We start from the raw sequence: 17,842 nt of genomic DNA on the forward strand, positions 1-17,842 counted from the left end.
ATTTCACGCTTAAGTAATGGTCTTTCGCTTTCGTTTTATTGGCTTGCCCGTAATGAAGTGGAAGGCTAAGTCATAGAAGTGACAAAATGTCTGTCGTCCGCCGTCGTCCCCCCCGAATAAGTTCCCGCCAAAATCTTTGCCATACTGAGCAATTGTTTCATACAATTATTATTTTTACCTCAGCTAAAAAAAATTGATCATTTCAACCTATTCAACCTATAAAGTACAAACTATCTTTAGTTCATTGTATTCCCCAATGCACAACTCTACTTGAACACATTAAGATGGTGGGAAATGTGTTTTTTTGGGGGGCAAATTTGGTAGATATTTGTTAATGCTGCTTCCAGCATGTATAGGGCAAGCCATTTGTAGTTTAACTATGTTTGTACGTTTGTACTTTACAAGTCGATGTTTTCAAAACCGTAAAAAATTCTCCTCTGACGATGGCGTTTCCGGTCACATCATAAAATAACTATGCAATAATATATAAATACTTGAAATTGAAACCATTGTTTATATTCACTGTTGTTTGACACATTTTCTCAAATAACAAGTTTCATCAAATTCCCTAAAATAGAATGTAAAATGTGAGAATTAGAAAAAAAATGTGTTTTTTCTTCTTCTGCTACGATGGTGTTTTCCGGCCAATTGAAAAGCATAAATACTTTCAACAGTTGGATATCATAGATAGATAGAGAAACAGCCGACTATGCAATTTACAGGGATGGGCAATATTGGGAATTAGAGCGAAAAACATACAGTATTTCAAACATGGGCGTGTCCTAGAGTCAGACATTCACAACGAACATAGATCAGAGATATCAAGGCTCCCGACCATCCGGAAATGTATCAACTGCGACGTGGAAAAGCTCAGCGGCTTAAAATATTTTGACTGCACTCCATTATTTTACAGTGCTGGAACTTTCCCGCGCAGGATGGTCACACGTTTCAAGCACGCAAGTTGACCATGGCGGAACAAGATTTTCCAAACCAATCTTCGAAAACACAAATGCACACACATGGTTGCTACCCACATTTGCATATTTCATCGTTTGGATAGCCTCGCTCTCGCTCGGGGAAACTGATTTCTTCACATTCTACATCCACTGGTTTGTATTAGCAGAAAAACACAAACAGTTTAACCCATATCACATTTGTTTGTAGGCATCCGTTACGATAAACTATCAATGGCAGATTCAGTTCGGAGTAACATTCTTTTCTAAGGCGTATTCGAGACAACGCAGTCTTGAACTTATTTATGTTTAGGTGCAAATAAACAATGATATACCCCTGAAAACCTCCATGTAGAACCGGGTTTCGTTGTATTACAGTGGATTTCACTTCAGCTCGACACTTCAACATCAGCTTTGTATCAACTTTGTTATCAGTCATTGCCTTTATAGACGCCGACAAACGTAAACATTCACGACAAAACACGCATATAGAAGCGTTCCATTTATATTGTCTAATGAAATTGAACCATGAGAGTATTACATATATATACAACCATATAATGTACCTCTGATATAACCGTTGTGTTTACATCAATGTACAATGTTTCGGCACAATGCTCTACTGACCAACCATTTACATGTTCAGATATCCGACTGACCTAAAAAAGCCCAAGCACTGGGCGGGCGTAATTTCGCCAACAGCGCGTAAAATGGCGTATTCTAAATTGTCTTGAGCAAGGTGTCTGTAAAAAGGTCGTTTGAATATGATCTTGAGGCATCTGAAAGCATACTCTGTTGCATTGAAATCAGGAGAATATGTCGGGGTGAAAATATATTCAATACCTTGATTATCTAAAAACTCGGATAATATTGCACCGCCCCTGTGATGGTGAGTGGGACAGTTGTCTACAACGACAACATTGCCGTGTAAAAGTGCGGGCATACCGTTTTCCATGACTGTATTAGCGGCTTCATTAAAAAATTGCAGATAACTATCGGTATTTGATGCACCACGAACAATATTAGCATGTGAAACATCAAATGGGCTAATCAGTAGATTCAAGGTGAAATTTGCCCCTGAGTTATAACGTTGAATCTCTACAGCAGGAAGTCCAATTTGAGCATGTCCATAATTTCGTTGGGATGCATGGAGAGTGAAACCACTTTCATCAAAAAAACGAATGCGCATTGGATCGATTTCGCGAAATGCTTGAAGATATGCTTCAGTATAAATGAGATTCCGCTCGGTAAACCTTTCTGCAGCAGGTTTAATCATTTTTTCCATGTCCATTTTGTTTGACGCAGGCCGCTTCTCACTGCACGACATAATGTTGAATTTGAAACATGCACATTCGCGTTTTCTTCTAACTTTTGTCGAATATCTTCATAACTCATAGAAGGATGTTCAGTTTTCAAAAGTTCTATGTACCTGTAGTCGTCGTCTGTTAGTAGTGTAGGCCGATATGTTGAACGTCTTCGTGGGGAAACCGAGCCAGTATCACAGTATCTTTGCCATACGGCCAGGACAGTACTACGAGCCACTTTAAATTTCTGAGCACAATTTGAAACAGCTCCCCGAGGTAAAGCATTTCCGTCATCTCCACGCAGTTTCTTCAATTCCTCCACCAACACACTTCTATAGTCATTTCCGATCCACTCTCGACCAGAAATATTTATTTTTGTTGTTCGTTGTGTCATCTTTTGCGTCAGAACTCTCAAGTATAAAAGCCAAACAAGCGGTGAACAAGTTGCAAGTTGTCAAATATAACTTGACTGACAACCAGCGCAACTCTGTTTTCCCATGGTTTTCAGTAACTTGATTGACAGATACGCTTACTGTTAAGGTATGACCAACTGAGGTCAGAGGGCATTTGTTTATTTATATATTCTGATTGGGTTGGAGTTTCTGTCCCATTTCAGAAATGGGACGACCCTGTCACCTGGGCCGGACGCGGTAAATTCTGATTCGACACCCATGAAACTTTGCATTGACGTCACCACTCCGTGTTGCAACATTTTATTTTTTCGTGATTCAGTTCGGCGGGAAAACATCTGAGCTCGGACTTTCAGTGTGTGCACAAGGACGATTTATGATCATGGCTTTATCGAAAGAATGTTTTTCTGCAACAGAACAGGTTGATATCAAAGTGCATTACAGTTATCACAACACAGACCGCTGCACCATTGTTGAGGTGGGATACCGTGACTTGTGTTTGATGGATTTTACCGAATTCTGTGCTTTATTGAAGAACGAGGTCAGCTATCTTGCACGGTTAAATATGATTCGTACCAGTTACAAAGATGCAGAGGGAACTTATGTCGATCTTAATGATAGTAAATCCTTTTCAAGATTTCGAAATCACTGCAGCAAAATATCTACCGCTAATGTGAGAGTAGATGACGGGGAATCGCCAGCAGTGTGTCGAACGCCGGTTATTGGTCACACGTCACGGACATCCCGACGCACGCTCGAATACAGTGTAACGGACACTGGCCGTAATAGTCCAAAGAGGGTTAAAGTGTATATGATCCCGATAGAAATTGAAATACAACTCAAGGAGCGGGAAATTGAGCTACAACAACAAGAAGTAAACAAATATTCTGAAAAATACCGCGAATTGGATAACAAGTATAATCCGAAGGTATTTAGAGATACTTCAAGAAAGTTATGTAGAAATTGCCATCTTCGTTCGGGTCACACGAAAGCAAGATGCACATCGGAAGCATGCGACAATGTGATGATATGCGGGGAACTTGACTTGCACTCCGAACAAAAGAAAGAACTTACTACGCTGGCACAACTTAAAGTTAAAGCAGAAAGTTCCTTGAAAATTCTGCAGACAGAGCTGGATGTAAAGCAGAGTGTTGCAAATTCCGTGTCCAACTCATTTGAAAGCGCAGTTCAGTCACATTTAATAAACAGCGATCCTGAGAAATACTTAATAAACGGTCGAGTGAGACAAGTCATAGTTAACGCTGATATAGCAATATTACGAGGCTTTTACAATGGCAAGGCACCGGGAAATATGGAATATGCAAGCTCACAATGGCCGCAAATTATTGACTCGTTTATTAATAAACACGCAGACAAGCGGCGTGCGACGACCAACCCAGTTGAGAAATTACTGGAAACACGTGGTATTCATGTCCAACCCCGTAAACCGTCCACAGTTACACGAGCAGACACACCACAAAATGAAACTGATCAAGGAAATACCAGCCGTCAAGAGTTGAATCATACTCAACAAATGCAGCCGCATTTTCCTGCCAACCCATATTATGGGCAGTATTACTCGCCCTATAACACCTATCCGCAAAATTACTACCACTACGGACTGGTCAATCCATGCTTTACCCAGGGAAATTCCCAGTCACAGTCAACCGCGGCTACACCTCACGTTGCGCAATCGGAATTCATACCTCCCCTGCCAGTGAATAGTCCCACGCGATCACCACCCCGACCGCCGCCACCACCACCGATGTGAAAGTGCCACCTATTGGACACGCTTTAACATTTTAATGTTGTGACACAGGGAGCCCAGGAACTATGATCAACTGTACGCACTCCCTATGAGCGGGGCGGGGGGGGGGGGGTATCGGCTAGTATCTAGTGTAAGAAATAGACAAGGGATGAAGGCTCCAGCCAGCTCACATTTTTTAAACTCGAAAAAATAGACGAAAAGAATGAAAAATAAAATCTAAAAAAAATACCAGGTTGAAGAATATTAGTTGCTTCTTCAAATTTCGCCAAAGCCTTGCCTACATTTTACCGATATCTGCAGAATAAATCAAGAAAACTACACAAATTTACTCCATTTAGGAAATCCTAACGGTTTGCCCGAACGCACGGCACAGTTGGAGGCGTGGCCTGTTCAGCATTTGTCAACAACCAATCACAAGACTGGTTACGAACCACATCGAGGTCACGACTCGGTTAGCCTTGCTCAACTGGTTCGTAACCAGTCTTGTGATTGGTTGTTGACAAATGCTGAACAGGCCACGCCTCCAACTGTGTCATGCGTTCGGACTAACCGTTAGGAATTCCTAAATGGAGTAAATTTGTGTAGTTTTCTTGATTTATTCTGCAGATATGGGTAAAATGTAGGTAAGGCTTTGGCAAAATTCGAAGGAGCAACTAATATTCTTCAACCTGGTATTTTTTTTAGATTTTATTTTTCATTCTTTTCGTCTTTTTTTCGATTTTAAAAAATGTGAGCTGGCTGGAGCCTTCATCCCTTGTCTATTTCTTACACTAGATACTAGCCGATACCCCCCCCCCCCCGCTCATAGGGAGTGCGTACAGTCACAGTCCCTCAACAGGGACTGTGGTACAGTTGATCATAGTTCCTGGGCTCCCTGTGGTTGTGACTGTTCTTGTTTAAACTATTTGAATATTATTGCAGTCTCCTGCATTCGAACTTTTATCCATTGCCACTCAATATTTTGTGACCAGGCATGCTTTTATTCATGTGTTTATATTTCTATCGTTCCCGCTGTTTGTTCGTTATCGCGTCACGATAGCCAACATTGACGGAGATATTAATCTTAGTAAATTTATAGTTAATTAATATTATCCATGTTCAATTTCTTCATAAAATAAAAATGGAACGTTGACGTGTGTGTTTTGTCTTGTTTTGTCGGCGTCTATCAAGGCCGCACTGATAACAAAGTTGATACAAAGCTGATACAAATACAACGTTCGTGCCAGATGTCGAAGTGTCGAGCTAAAGTGAAATCCACTGTACGTATTATCCATTTGTTACATATTTCTCACTTTGGTAACGTTTTTGACGCAATAAAACGCGCACTGATGTGCTGCTTCTGAGTGACCCCTCCTAATTGCACACTAAAATCCATTGAATATACACAGGTGCACCAGGTGCAATGCAATAAAATTCATTACTTTGCAATAAGATGGGTGAACTGAATCAACTGGCCAATCAAATCAGTCTTACTTCATTTCGTGCCACCCATAGACTTAACATTGTATTCCGTGACTCAAAATGAATACATTCCCGGTCTTGAACCCCCATAGAACTATAATCCAATGGTGCAGAACGGTGTGAGCCGTAAACATACAGAAAGTTTGTTTTATTCTCTACATGTCAACGCATTTGACGCAGTATTGAAGATGCGAGTTTTCGATTTATGAAGGGTGAAAAAGATTAATATTTCCCACAATGCGGTTACATAGGTTGCTAAAACTAAATTTAAAAACAACACTGTTCCCAAATGATAATATCCGATAAACAACAATTTATAAAGCTGTAAAAATACAGCAAAATAAAATTGTGATAAACCTAATTAGTGGTTGTCAAGGAGAGCGCCCTCAAGTTAATACATCAAAAGAAACCTATGCAAATGAAGTAGGCAGACTTATGTGTGAATGATTCCATGTTAAATGTTACTTTTATTTCCCATTACATGTGATGATCCATCCCACTTCCTTCAGTAATATGATTTAAGACCAAAGAAACCCAATAAATATTACATTGTATTTATCTGCCGGCAACGGCATATTGAATCTGGAGATATGTATGCGAATAACGTGATGTCCTGCATTTTCGGAAATCACAAACGAGTAAAGATGTGGACTATCGATATTCTCGACAAATAAAACGAACATTTCACGCTTCACCAGAGGACATACAGTCACAAATGTTAAACTTGAGATAAATATAGCAAATATATAATAATGTATGCATTAACGACGGGCCGATATCTCGTTATCCGCACACATTCAGAATGACAAACATCACTCATACAACTCAGTATATGCTGCTTAAAAACTCTGTAAACTTTAAAGTGGGTGTCTTTAAAACGAAGACCGAAGATGGAAGACCCCCTCCCCCTAAATCGCGACATTATACACACAACTGAGGTCTAGGTTTAAAGGGAAATTGGGATTTTACACACACAAATGTCTCAATATATATTACGAACTAATTCATGTGTGTAAAATCGAGATTTCCGTTTAGGTCTTCGTTTTACAGATTGGGTGGGGTAATCTTTAGAACGAAGACCCTGTGATAACTTGCTAATATGAACCATTTTTCGTAGAGTTTATTTTAATTAGTGCGTAGTTGGTAGATACGGACATAACAGTACTAATATATTCATATTGGCGGCATTCATGGTGTAAAATCGAGATTTCTTTTTAGGTCTTTGTGTTGATAGATACGTAGATAGCAATACTAAAACATGTTTCTTTGGAGACTTTTGTGTGCGTAAAATTCCAATTTCCCTTTGAACCTCGACTTCAGTTGTGTATAAAGTCGCGATTTAGGGGAGGGGGGGTCTTCGATCTTTGTTTTAAAGACACCCTCTTTAAAGTATTTCAAACAAAAAATAAACGTAACAAAATAGATGGAATGTTCTAGACGATATTTATCCATCGAAAAAAAAAATTATAGGCAGTTACGTTGCAGTTGGGGTGGTGAGCTGCCACATGCATCGTTCTAAATATATAGGAGTTTATATTCTAGACGATTTTTAATCGCTCGAAAAGAGTTTAAACTGCATGTGTTGTGTTTATCCATGAATGTGAATAACGTCCCTGGTTTATCTTTATTAGCTTACTTAGTATATAGTTTAGACGTCAAAGGTAATGTATGTAGTGAGGCTACACAGTCGATACGAAGACACATTTTCGCACCTGACTCCAATGTCTATGATTTTTTTTTTCGAATGTTCGGTCTCGTGGACCTTCGGTCTCGTGAACCTTCGGTCTCGTGAACCTTCGGCCTCGTGGACCTTCGGACTACTGGGCTGTAGCCCAAATAATTTGACACTAAAAGACATACTATGAATATATTTTCAAGGAGCAGATAAATCAGTGTAAAATGTTTATATTTTTTTTTCAAGTCATCTTTGCAAATTAAATTATGTACAGTACACACAATACAAATCTATTGTTTCTAGCAGAAATATATTACTGTATTTTGTGTACACTGGACTGCTACTGTAAATATAGTAATTATTGGTTTAATTTTGAAATTAAATGGTTTGTTGTTTACACTGATAATTAAAATCCGCTAAATTAAAATCCATGTAAAAAGTGAAATAACAAAAGAACTCAATGTTTACCTGACAAATATGTTAACTTAAAATCCAGTGAAATTGCTCAAAACATCAAAATATCAACTCTGGCTGTGTTAATCCAGGCGTGAAATGAACAGGTGTTGCACACTCACTCATATACATGTAGGGGATCATAAAAATACAGTACAGGATACAAAGCTGAAAAACGAATACCCTAATGTTGAATATTAATCCACTGTTGTAAGTTGTAATTTATTTTGAAATAAGACTTAATTATTCCATAAGCAATTTGATTCACTGATTCTACCATCTATCAATTTATTTTCACCATCCACATCCATACATTACACTTTACATCTCAACAGTTTAGGATTACAGTGCTGCAGTATTTGGTCATTATTACTGGTCTAGTTCTAACCTATTACATGCCAGATTTACATTGTACAAGTCAAGCAATTTTAATACTCCATGTGTAAAAACTGATTAAAAGTAAAACAAGTCATTGAAAATGACACAGTCCCCATTAAATTTTTGAAAGTTCGCTTAATGCTCGTCATATTATAGCAGAGGGGTTGTCCCGAGCGTGTCCTTGAAACGAGTTCCAAGTGGCCTATAAAACAGATTGTTTATTTACATCAAAACACGTGTTCCGTGTCGTAGTAATATGGCCAAAAATAAAAACAGCCGTTATTTTCGGCCATCTTTGATCTGATTAAGAAACACACTGATATGTATGATGTATGTGCCAAATACAAATGACAAGTCATTGAAAATGACACAGTTCCCGTTCAAACTGTACAAATAAATCCTCATGTATCAAACTTGGTCTTGACAATATTCAAGAAATATATTTACATGGTGAAATACCAAAACAGTGTACATTCTGAGTATGACAAATAAGAATAAGCAAGTAGGGCGGACCAGCACTGCCTTCTATATCATCACTTAGCAACAGAATCATTCTCTTACTGTACAATAAAGTTGCATAAATTCACACAGGAAAAAAGTTGTTTTTATTACAAACTTCATTTGGTGTACAATGAAAAATTCGAAGTTTAAATACATAGTTCTATATTTATATTTTTTATAATAAAATAAAAGTGTCAGAAATGAAGATTTTTAATTGAAGTCAGCAAATCTTCTGTAATAGATTTGTGTATATTGCAGAACTATGTGGTATTGTTGCATGATATAAGCCATCAAAATTGTCTTTCAAATCCAGATCCTGTGAAAAAAATACAATTTTTTTTTACAAACAATATACAGTTCACATAAATCCACCAAAACCTTGCAACAATAATTCAGTTTTCTCAAATGCACATTTAAACAAATGGATTCAAACAAGTGACCTTGGATGTATATGGCGCTGCGACAAGGTGGCCTACTGTATATTGAAAGATGGCGGCCCGCCTTGTTTGATCGCAAATTATGAAAGATCGTCACGATATTAACGTAGCTAGTTCACGTCATTTAAAAATTGCAGCTAGATAAACACCGAGTTACACACAATTAGGCAGAGCTCCAGAAGGAGTACCTGCACTTTATGCAATTTTTTTTTAAATTATGCTAATTTATTCATGACGTAGCAGTTTCTGTGCTCATGAATATTCATTAATTTGTGGGTCAATACATTTTAAAAGGGGCGATATATTATTTTTGGGGGAAGAGTTAGAAAGGGGGATTAGCAATCCTTAGGGGGTCAATACAAAAGAAGGGACCCATTTGGAGAGCAGCCATGCTCCTCGTGTCTGTTGTTGCACGTGACCTACAGGTGTCAACTGTGTTCGTTCTTCGACTGTGTTCGTTCTTCGACGACTTCGACTGGCTTCCATGTGGACTTCGACTGGCTTCCATGTGGGGTAGTATTCTTGTGTTCTGTTTTCCTGACTTGAGTTTTTGAATCCGCTGTTTATGTTTTTAACGTCTTTCATGTCTTTTGTAGGAGTGTCCAATCCGTGATTCGAACTTGCAATCTTTGATTTCCCAGCGCACTGTCTTGTCCACTGTACCACGAGTGTCTTCACACAGGAGTTAGGATTTAAGTCCTATTCATAGGAGCACTGTCTTCACTAGCATTCAAAAATCTAAACATACTGGATTCGAACCAGCGATCATTCACATTGCTGACATAGTACAAATCAACTGAGCTATGTGGGTTGTCATGCAAATTAAATAATTTGTTGTCATATTTAGCTTTATTGCCAAATGGTGTTTGCGAGAAAAAGATGGGCAGGCAAGGGAATTGAACCCAGGTCCTCCTGATCACTATGTAGAGAACTGACCCACAAGACCACAATGGATTGACTGGATGTGTTTGCATTTGATAAGACTATATAGTGTGTATATATACAGAAATACAACATATTTCTATTATTGAGTTACAATTGTCCAAAAAATTGCCGATTTTGTGTTTTTACTTGTGTAAACTTATATGCATGCCATAACCCATGCCATAATGCCATAGTGTACATCTTGCCAATTGGGTGTTTGCCATTTGCGTTGCCCATACCTGACCCGACCCTAACCCTAATGTCAAGACACGTTCCTGTTAATAATTCCGTTGCCCATACCTGACCCGACCCTAACCCTAATGCCAAGACACGTTCCCGTTTATAATTGCTCAATAATGATACTCTGTTGTGCACTGTCTGCGGGTAAGTTGCATTGATGTCAACTGATTAAACAAGTCGCGTTTAAGTAATTTCCACTATTAACAAGTGGTTAAATTGTGACAATAAATGTGTGGACAAATATTTGAGATTAATTTTGGTGTAGACAACTCTCGTTTAATTATTTTACACCATTACAAGTTGTTAAATTGAGAGAATAAATGTCTCAACAAATATTAAATACTTAGTTTGATGTAAACAAACAACTCACGTTTGATTAATTCCCACAATTACAGGTTGTTAAATTGAAAGAATAAATGTGCGGACAAATATTTTAGACTTATTTTTGTGTAGACATCTCTCGTTTGATTAATTCCCACAATTACATGTTGTTAAATTGAGAGAATAAATGTGCGGACAAATATTTTAGACTTATTTTGGTGTAGACAGCTCTCGTTTAATTATTTTACACCATTCCAAGTTGTTAAATTGAGAGAATAAATGTATGGACAAATATTTTAGACTTATTTTGGTGTAGACAGCTCTCGTTTAATTATTTTACACCATTACAAGTTGTTAAATTGAGAGAATAAGTGTGCGGACAAATATTTTAGACTTATTTTGGTGTAGACAGCTCTCGTTTGATTAATTCCCACAATTACAAGTTGTTAAATTGAGAGAATAAATGTGCGGACAAATATTTTAGACTTATTTTGGTGTAGACAGCTCTCGTTTAATTATTTTACACCATTACAAGTTGTTAAATTGAGAGAATAAATGTGCGGACAAATATTTTAGACTTATTTTGGTGTAGACAGCTCTCGTTTAATTATTTTACACCATTACAAGTTGTTAAATTGAGAGAATAAATGTGCGGACAAATATTTTAGACTTATTTTGGTGTAGACAACTCTCGTTTAATTATTTTACACCATTACAAGTTGTTAAATTGAGAGAATAAATGTGTGGACAAGTATTTGAAACTTATTTTGGTGTAGACAACTCTCATTTGATTAATTCCAACAATTACAAGTTCTTAAATTGACAGAATGAATGTATGGACAAATATTGACCATTATATTTGTGAGTAAATACCTGTTGTTTAATTCATTTCCACCTCTACAAGGTTGAGAGAATAAATGTGTCGACAAATATTTGATACTTATTTAGGTGTAAGAACTCGTGTTTGACCAACTTCCACCATTGCAAGTTGTTAAAATAATGAAATAAATATACTGGTATCATTGGATATTTGATTTAATTGTGAAACTTTCTAACAAAATGTTAACTGCTGGCTTCGAACCCTCAATCAACAATTCCGCAGACACAGTATAAATTCAACAACACCACAGAAGATATTCGTCTGTTGCCTGAATTGTTTTCGTAATATAGGGAACGCCATCGACACTTTAACAAAACTTACCTTGACTTGGGTCTTGTTTATCTCTTGTCACAATCTGGAAACTGTTGAACAAATTGCGCGTCGTCCAGTTTAAGACATAAGTTATTTTATTATTTATTCATTCAGTTTTGTATGGTGGAGTTTTGTGAGGTTTATTATTTTTTTGCGACGTTCTTTGTTTACTTGTTTACGGTTTGAGAGATTTCAGTTTATTTGATTTACGTTTTTACGGTAGCTCTGAGCGGGACTCGAACCCACTGTCTTTTCAAGCTAATTTTGTTTTATTTTGATGGCACGCTTGTGTACCACGCCACGACGTTGGTCGTTAAGTGGTGTTTATTTTTCTAACTACTCCAGTGTTCCGATGAGTTGAACGGAAAAGCCAAAACGATTGCTGGTTTCTGATTGCTTCGGTTCTGGTGAGTGTGTATCTAGTGTGATTCGAACCCATGTCGTTTGTATTGGGCGTTTTTTTATTTCCCATGTTAGCTACGCCGTAATATGCAACCAATTCCCCGTTTTATTGTGATTTTGAGTGTTTAATGATGTCTTCCTCACCCGTCACGCCATGACCCAGTTTCAACCACACGGCCATTTTGCAACACAGTTCGTGACCCTCGGCGTCACCCGACTGACTATATGAGCGTTCTGTTCAACTGTTAAGCTAGGATTTATTACCGTTATTATCATTATATTTTCACGTGATTTGTTTTACCTTATGTGTAATGTCTTAAGTATCTTTATTGTAATTTGTATATACCAATTCGTATATACCGAGGAAACGACCCCGATTGAAGGTCATGTATTTTATGACGTCACCAATTCGTGTGTAGGTACTGCTTCTAGATCTGTGCCCACAATTATTATTTTTGTAAACAATAACTGGTAAAAAAGATACAAACGAGAGCGCCAGTGATCACATAGACGGTGCGACCATCAGCTACGGGCATCAAACAAATTACCTTCGTAGATTCGCAACGATACAATTCCCGAAATGTCATATATCGTTGCTTACAAATATATCATCTTATATTTTAGTCCTGCGTACACGGACTGTATCGGGGGGGGGGGGGTGGGTTAGACCATAACACGGACCGACGATCGCCCGACTCAGTCATTTTGGAGTGGATAGCAAAAAATTAACTTTTAGCGTCTTCACAATAAAAACTGGGATCAATCGACATAAACTACTATTTTACGGTTTAAATGACTATTCCATGTTGTCACGAGGCAATATTTCGTTTACAAATGATATTCTACACTACCGATGACGTAAAATTCTGGCTAATCTCTCAAAATGGCGGACGTACGTCACCAGACAAGGGCATTTTGAATGAAGTTATTCAGTTTTCTCTCGTAATGGCACTCAAAATCGTAATCACGTGATACTGTTGGATCAATGATTGTTTTATTGTAATAATCAAACCAGAACGATTATCTTGAATACGTGCAAAACAGTCATGTTCCAATGCATGGTCGCTATTGTGACGATCGAATACAAAACAACCGTGACTGCATGCGCAGGGCAGTGCGAAGATGCATTGTCCATTAGTTAGCCCCGATCAACATAGCATTTTACGTAGGGCTACTTATATTTCAGTTAAACGCAAGAAAATATTTGTTTAGCCAACACAAATTGAAATAGATAACTGGCTTGAAGGAGCTTGAATGACAAACGAGCAGGCAAACATATCATTGCAGGAAGCATTAATTAAATAAGGTAAAAACCCACACTCAGTAGAAAAAAACAAATTACTCCACTGCACTTACCAAATAATTTAGTGATCTTCAGACTATTCAGTCTTAATTATCGCGAAGTGACAACAGGCATCCATAAACATGGACCCGAACACGAGGTGTGTTACCATTTACCTCACTTAATGGCTGTGAGATTTGGGGGATAGAAAAGTATACAGACAAAACAGTCATAGAAAAAATTAACATAAAATTGTGCAAACTACTCCTTCAAGTTAACCAGTCTGCAACAAATTTGGCTGTAAGAGGAGAGCTGGGTAGACATCCACTGTCAGTATTTATTAATAAAATGATGATAAAATACTGGCATAGATCATGCACTGTGAAAGAAAACACTCTAATTCATGAGGCAATGTCTTACAATATCGACAACAAAACAAAGTGGGCAACAACAATCAGTCAAATAACTGGTGTTGATAATATTAATGATTACTGGAAGGGGGATAGTAAAAGTGTGAAGGGAGTTTTAGAAAAAATAGAAGATGATTATTCAAAAAAGTGGAAGAGTGACATTAATTTAGAAAAATCTGATTCAGGAGAGCTCAACAAACTTCGCACCTACAGGAAGTTTAAAACAAACTTCAAAATGAAAAAGTATTTGATGGATGTGAATAATTCAAAATATAGAAAATATATTTGTAAATTAAGAATTAGTGACCATCAGCTTATGATTGAGAAAGGGAGGTATACTAGACCAAAAACAAAACTGGAACACAGAATCTGCACAAGATGTGACAATAACTCAGTTGAGGATGAGTACCATTACATTATGGACTGCCCACAGCACAATAAAATGAGGCAGATACTTTTTACAGACTTACATAAGGATAATCCTAATTTTACTTCAATGGATCATCCAGATAAATTTATTTACATTATGACAAACTGCCACATTAAGCTTGGTGTGTTTATAATGCAAACAGGTGTGTATTAATAAAACACCTGATTCTGCACTACCTTTTAATTGCCTTTTAATTAATCTGTTATTTTAATTTTTTGATTATCCTTTTTACTTGTTTTTTTTATTTCACTTGACTATGTTCATCTTCTATAGAAAGAATAATGTCAATAAAGTTATCTTATCTTATCTTAAGCGAATCTTCTCCCAAGATGCAACACTGGAACACATTGCCTGAACGATAATACAATGTAGGGGAAAGGCAGGGTCCAGGTACGTAGTAAAAATATTGATAATCTTTATTGCAATCATTTTCAAATCAAGATATCAAACAAAAAACAAATAAAGGTAACATTCTGACAAACCAACATAATAATAGAACTTTATTGACATTAATTTAACAACATAAAAACAACTTTGTATTAGATGCATGTAATCTTAATCAGAATCTGCACATTTTGGGGTCTAAAATAGCTGCCAAACGGTCAAAAATGATCTAATCACAAAACAAATTCATGCGCATATGTATACCTTCATGACATGTATGTGTACCAAATTTGAAGAGAATCCGTCAAAGCATGTCTGAAATATGACCGCACACGCATGCATGCACGCACGCACACACGCACGCATGCACACAACCAAAAACACTACTTCCCGTTTCGGACTACCGTCTGAACGGGAACTAAAAATGGTACATAAATTGTGGAAATATAGTAGTACGGTCAAAAAGTCAGATGGCTGTCAATCGGCCATCCTTGACCAGATTTTGAAACAAATTGTCACAGACATGATGCATCCTAACATGTATAAAGTACATGTATGTCCCAACTTTGAATGAAAACTGATAGAGCACGTCGAAGATACGGCATAAAAAATAAAAAGATGCCTGCCAGTCGACCATCTTTGATCCAATTGCGAAATAAATCGTCATGGACATGTATCCTAACATGTATACAAGATGGCTGCCAGCCGGCCATTTTGAATCAAATCGCTAAACCACTACATGTGCATATGTCCTATATAAAGTACTAGGCACATGCAAAGAATGAACGGAATCGGTGTAAGGGATTCTGAGATATGACTCCGGACGGACAGACGGACGCACGCACGCACGGACGGACGGACGGACGGACTGACGAAGACTGAATTATAAGTCCCCGTTTTTTGACTTTGTCCCAACGGGGACTAATAAAACATGTATGTATGACAGTCAAAATACCAAAACTTTCCATGAAAAGTTTAATTTATGGTTATTTCAGAAACATTATTACAATATTAGTGTGAATACAATACCAAATATTTATTAGTTGAAATTTATATTGATACATTTTCACATTCAATTTATTTGCACAGTAAAGATTCTTTGCATCATCGTAAAATAACTGATAAGCACTTTAAATCAAGATTTCAACTTCAATTACTTATTTAAGAAATATCTTTGTGAGTAAAATGGAAATTTAATTTGGCAGTAAAAGTTAAGTAGCATTTATAAAATGTAGAAAAAATCTTACTCTTATAAACATTATATAGACATAGGCAAATACATGTACTTTGGTGGTCATGCATGAGTTCACACATATTGGTACAATCTTTGCTAGTTTCTCCCATTACAGCAATAATCAACCTCAATGCATTGTCCCACTCCCAGCCCATAAGGGGATCAAGATATACGACCTTCAGGGGTCACACAAGCATATGTCCAATTACCCAATCAATATTAGTTACAATACATTAAATGTACATGAGAAAAAGATGTATACAATATAACAAAATAAAACAAATACAAGATATACTGTATTTGTACTACAGGGCTATCAGGTACATGATTTGTAAAATTATTTTAAAATGAAACGTAATTTAAAGTCGAAGACGCTTCACATATCGGACTGTTCTCTCCATCGATTCTTCGACAGAAAAAAGAGGCGAATAGTTCAAGTATCTTTTAGCACCATGGTAACTGAAATAACATGATGTGCACATATGATGAAGTACATTTCGATTGATGGGGAAATTGATCTTACTGAAAGGCTGCAAAAACCACGCCAAGAACTCAACAATAAAAGCTACGATGTACATAAACCAGTATGGAATGTGATACCGGGATAAACGAAATCCTCGGGCTTGGAGAAACGGCTCCATGAAATCAAACAGATTCATTGGTTCAGTGTCGTCGGAAATGAAACATGCCTGCCCAGAAATGTCATCCTCACTTCTTTGTCTTTTCAATTGCTGCAGTGCCAGGATGTGAGCCCAGGCGACATTGCCGACATACGAAGCATGGAATAGAGCTTTCCCATCACCAATCCTCATCAGTACACCACCTTGCTGTTTGCTGGCTTTCAATGTAGGTGGCAAGAAATAGATATCACCTTCCCCATACATGGTTGTCGGACGAAGTGAGCATGTCTTCAATTTTCTACCATTCTCAAGTATTAAGCTATTGGCTTTGAGAATGATTTTCTCAGCTTCATACTTTGTACCAGCGTATCCTTCGTACAAAAATGTGTTTGGTATGCCAACACTGCTCTCATCTGCATTCTCAATGGGTTCCATGCCAAGAACAACGTCTTGTGTACTGGTGTACACAAGTCGAGTAACATGATTATCAATGCAAGCTTTCAGAACATTCTCAGCACCTACGATGTTGATGGCTTTCAGCTTCTCCATGTCTGGCAGAGATCCCACATCCACATAACCTGAGGGGAAGATGAACAATCTAAAATAAGTTCAGGTTTTCCATGATATATTGTCTATTTATTCATTTATTTGTTTACAAACAACAGTGCATTATCTTATTCTACAAAATACTAGATACCATAGACATAAAATTATGTTTCTGGACAACTCTGATATCTACAATTGGGTCCCTGACTTAAAATATATTCTTAACGACTTTTTAGCTGTTGCTATAGAAACGGTGGGCCAGAATTTGTTTTTAGATTTTACAGCCTAACTAGAATGAAGGTGTGACTTGCCTGCCAAGTTTGAACCAAGAGTTAAAAAGCAATTCCTTTTGAACAGTTACCCCAACTTTGGGGTCAAATTTCTTGGTGAAAAAGAATATCAAAAATTCAAATAGTAACTTTGTGCCCACACTCAAGCTGAGTAGAATGAGCTACCTGTATGTCTGAGGTGGTTTATCCCAAATTTGTAGGAGAAGATACATTTGGCGCGAAGCTAT

General features: G+C 37.4%; 2 protein-coding genes across 2 annotated transcripts in view; both read right to left on the bottom strand.

Moving 5' to 3' along the window:
* Nucleotides 1-1,587: 1,587 nt before the first annotated feature.
* Nucleotides 1,588-2,229, bottom strand: LOC146739204 (uncharacterized). Its single transcript, XM_085502628.1, has one exon. It carries the CDS (start codon nucleotides 2,227-2,229, stop codon nucleotides 1,588-1,590), a length of 642 nt encoding a protein of 213 aa, XP_085358754.1.
* Nucleotides 2,230-14,934: 12,705 nt separating this feature from the next.
* Nucleotides 14,935-17,842, bottom strand: part of LOC100370123 (3 beta-hydroxysteroid dehydrogenase/Delta 5-->4-isomerase-like) — a 52,457-nt gene continuing 49,549 nt past the window's right edge. The window contains exon 2 of the mRNA XM_002738623.4: nucleotides 14,935-17,357. Coding sequence (XP_002738669.1) covers nucleotides 16,519-17,357 — 839 coding nt within the window. The 3' untranslated portion in view covers nucleotides 14,935-16,518. The remainder of the gene's footprint in view (nucleotides 17,358-17,842) is intronic.

The sequence above is a fragment of the Saccoglossus kowalevskii genome, chromosome 8, assembly GCF_978046115.1.
Source record: "Saccoglossus kowalevskii chromosome 8, keSacKowa6.1, whole genome shotgun sequence".
Classification (NCBI taxonomy): Eukaryota; Metazoa; Hemichordata; class Enteropneusta; family Harrimaniidae; genus Saccoglossus; species Saccoglossus kowalevskii.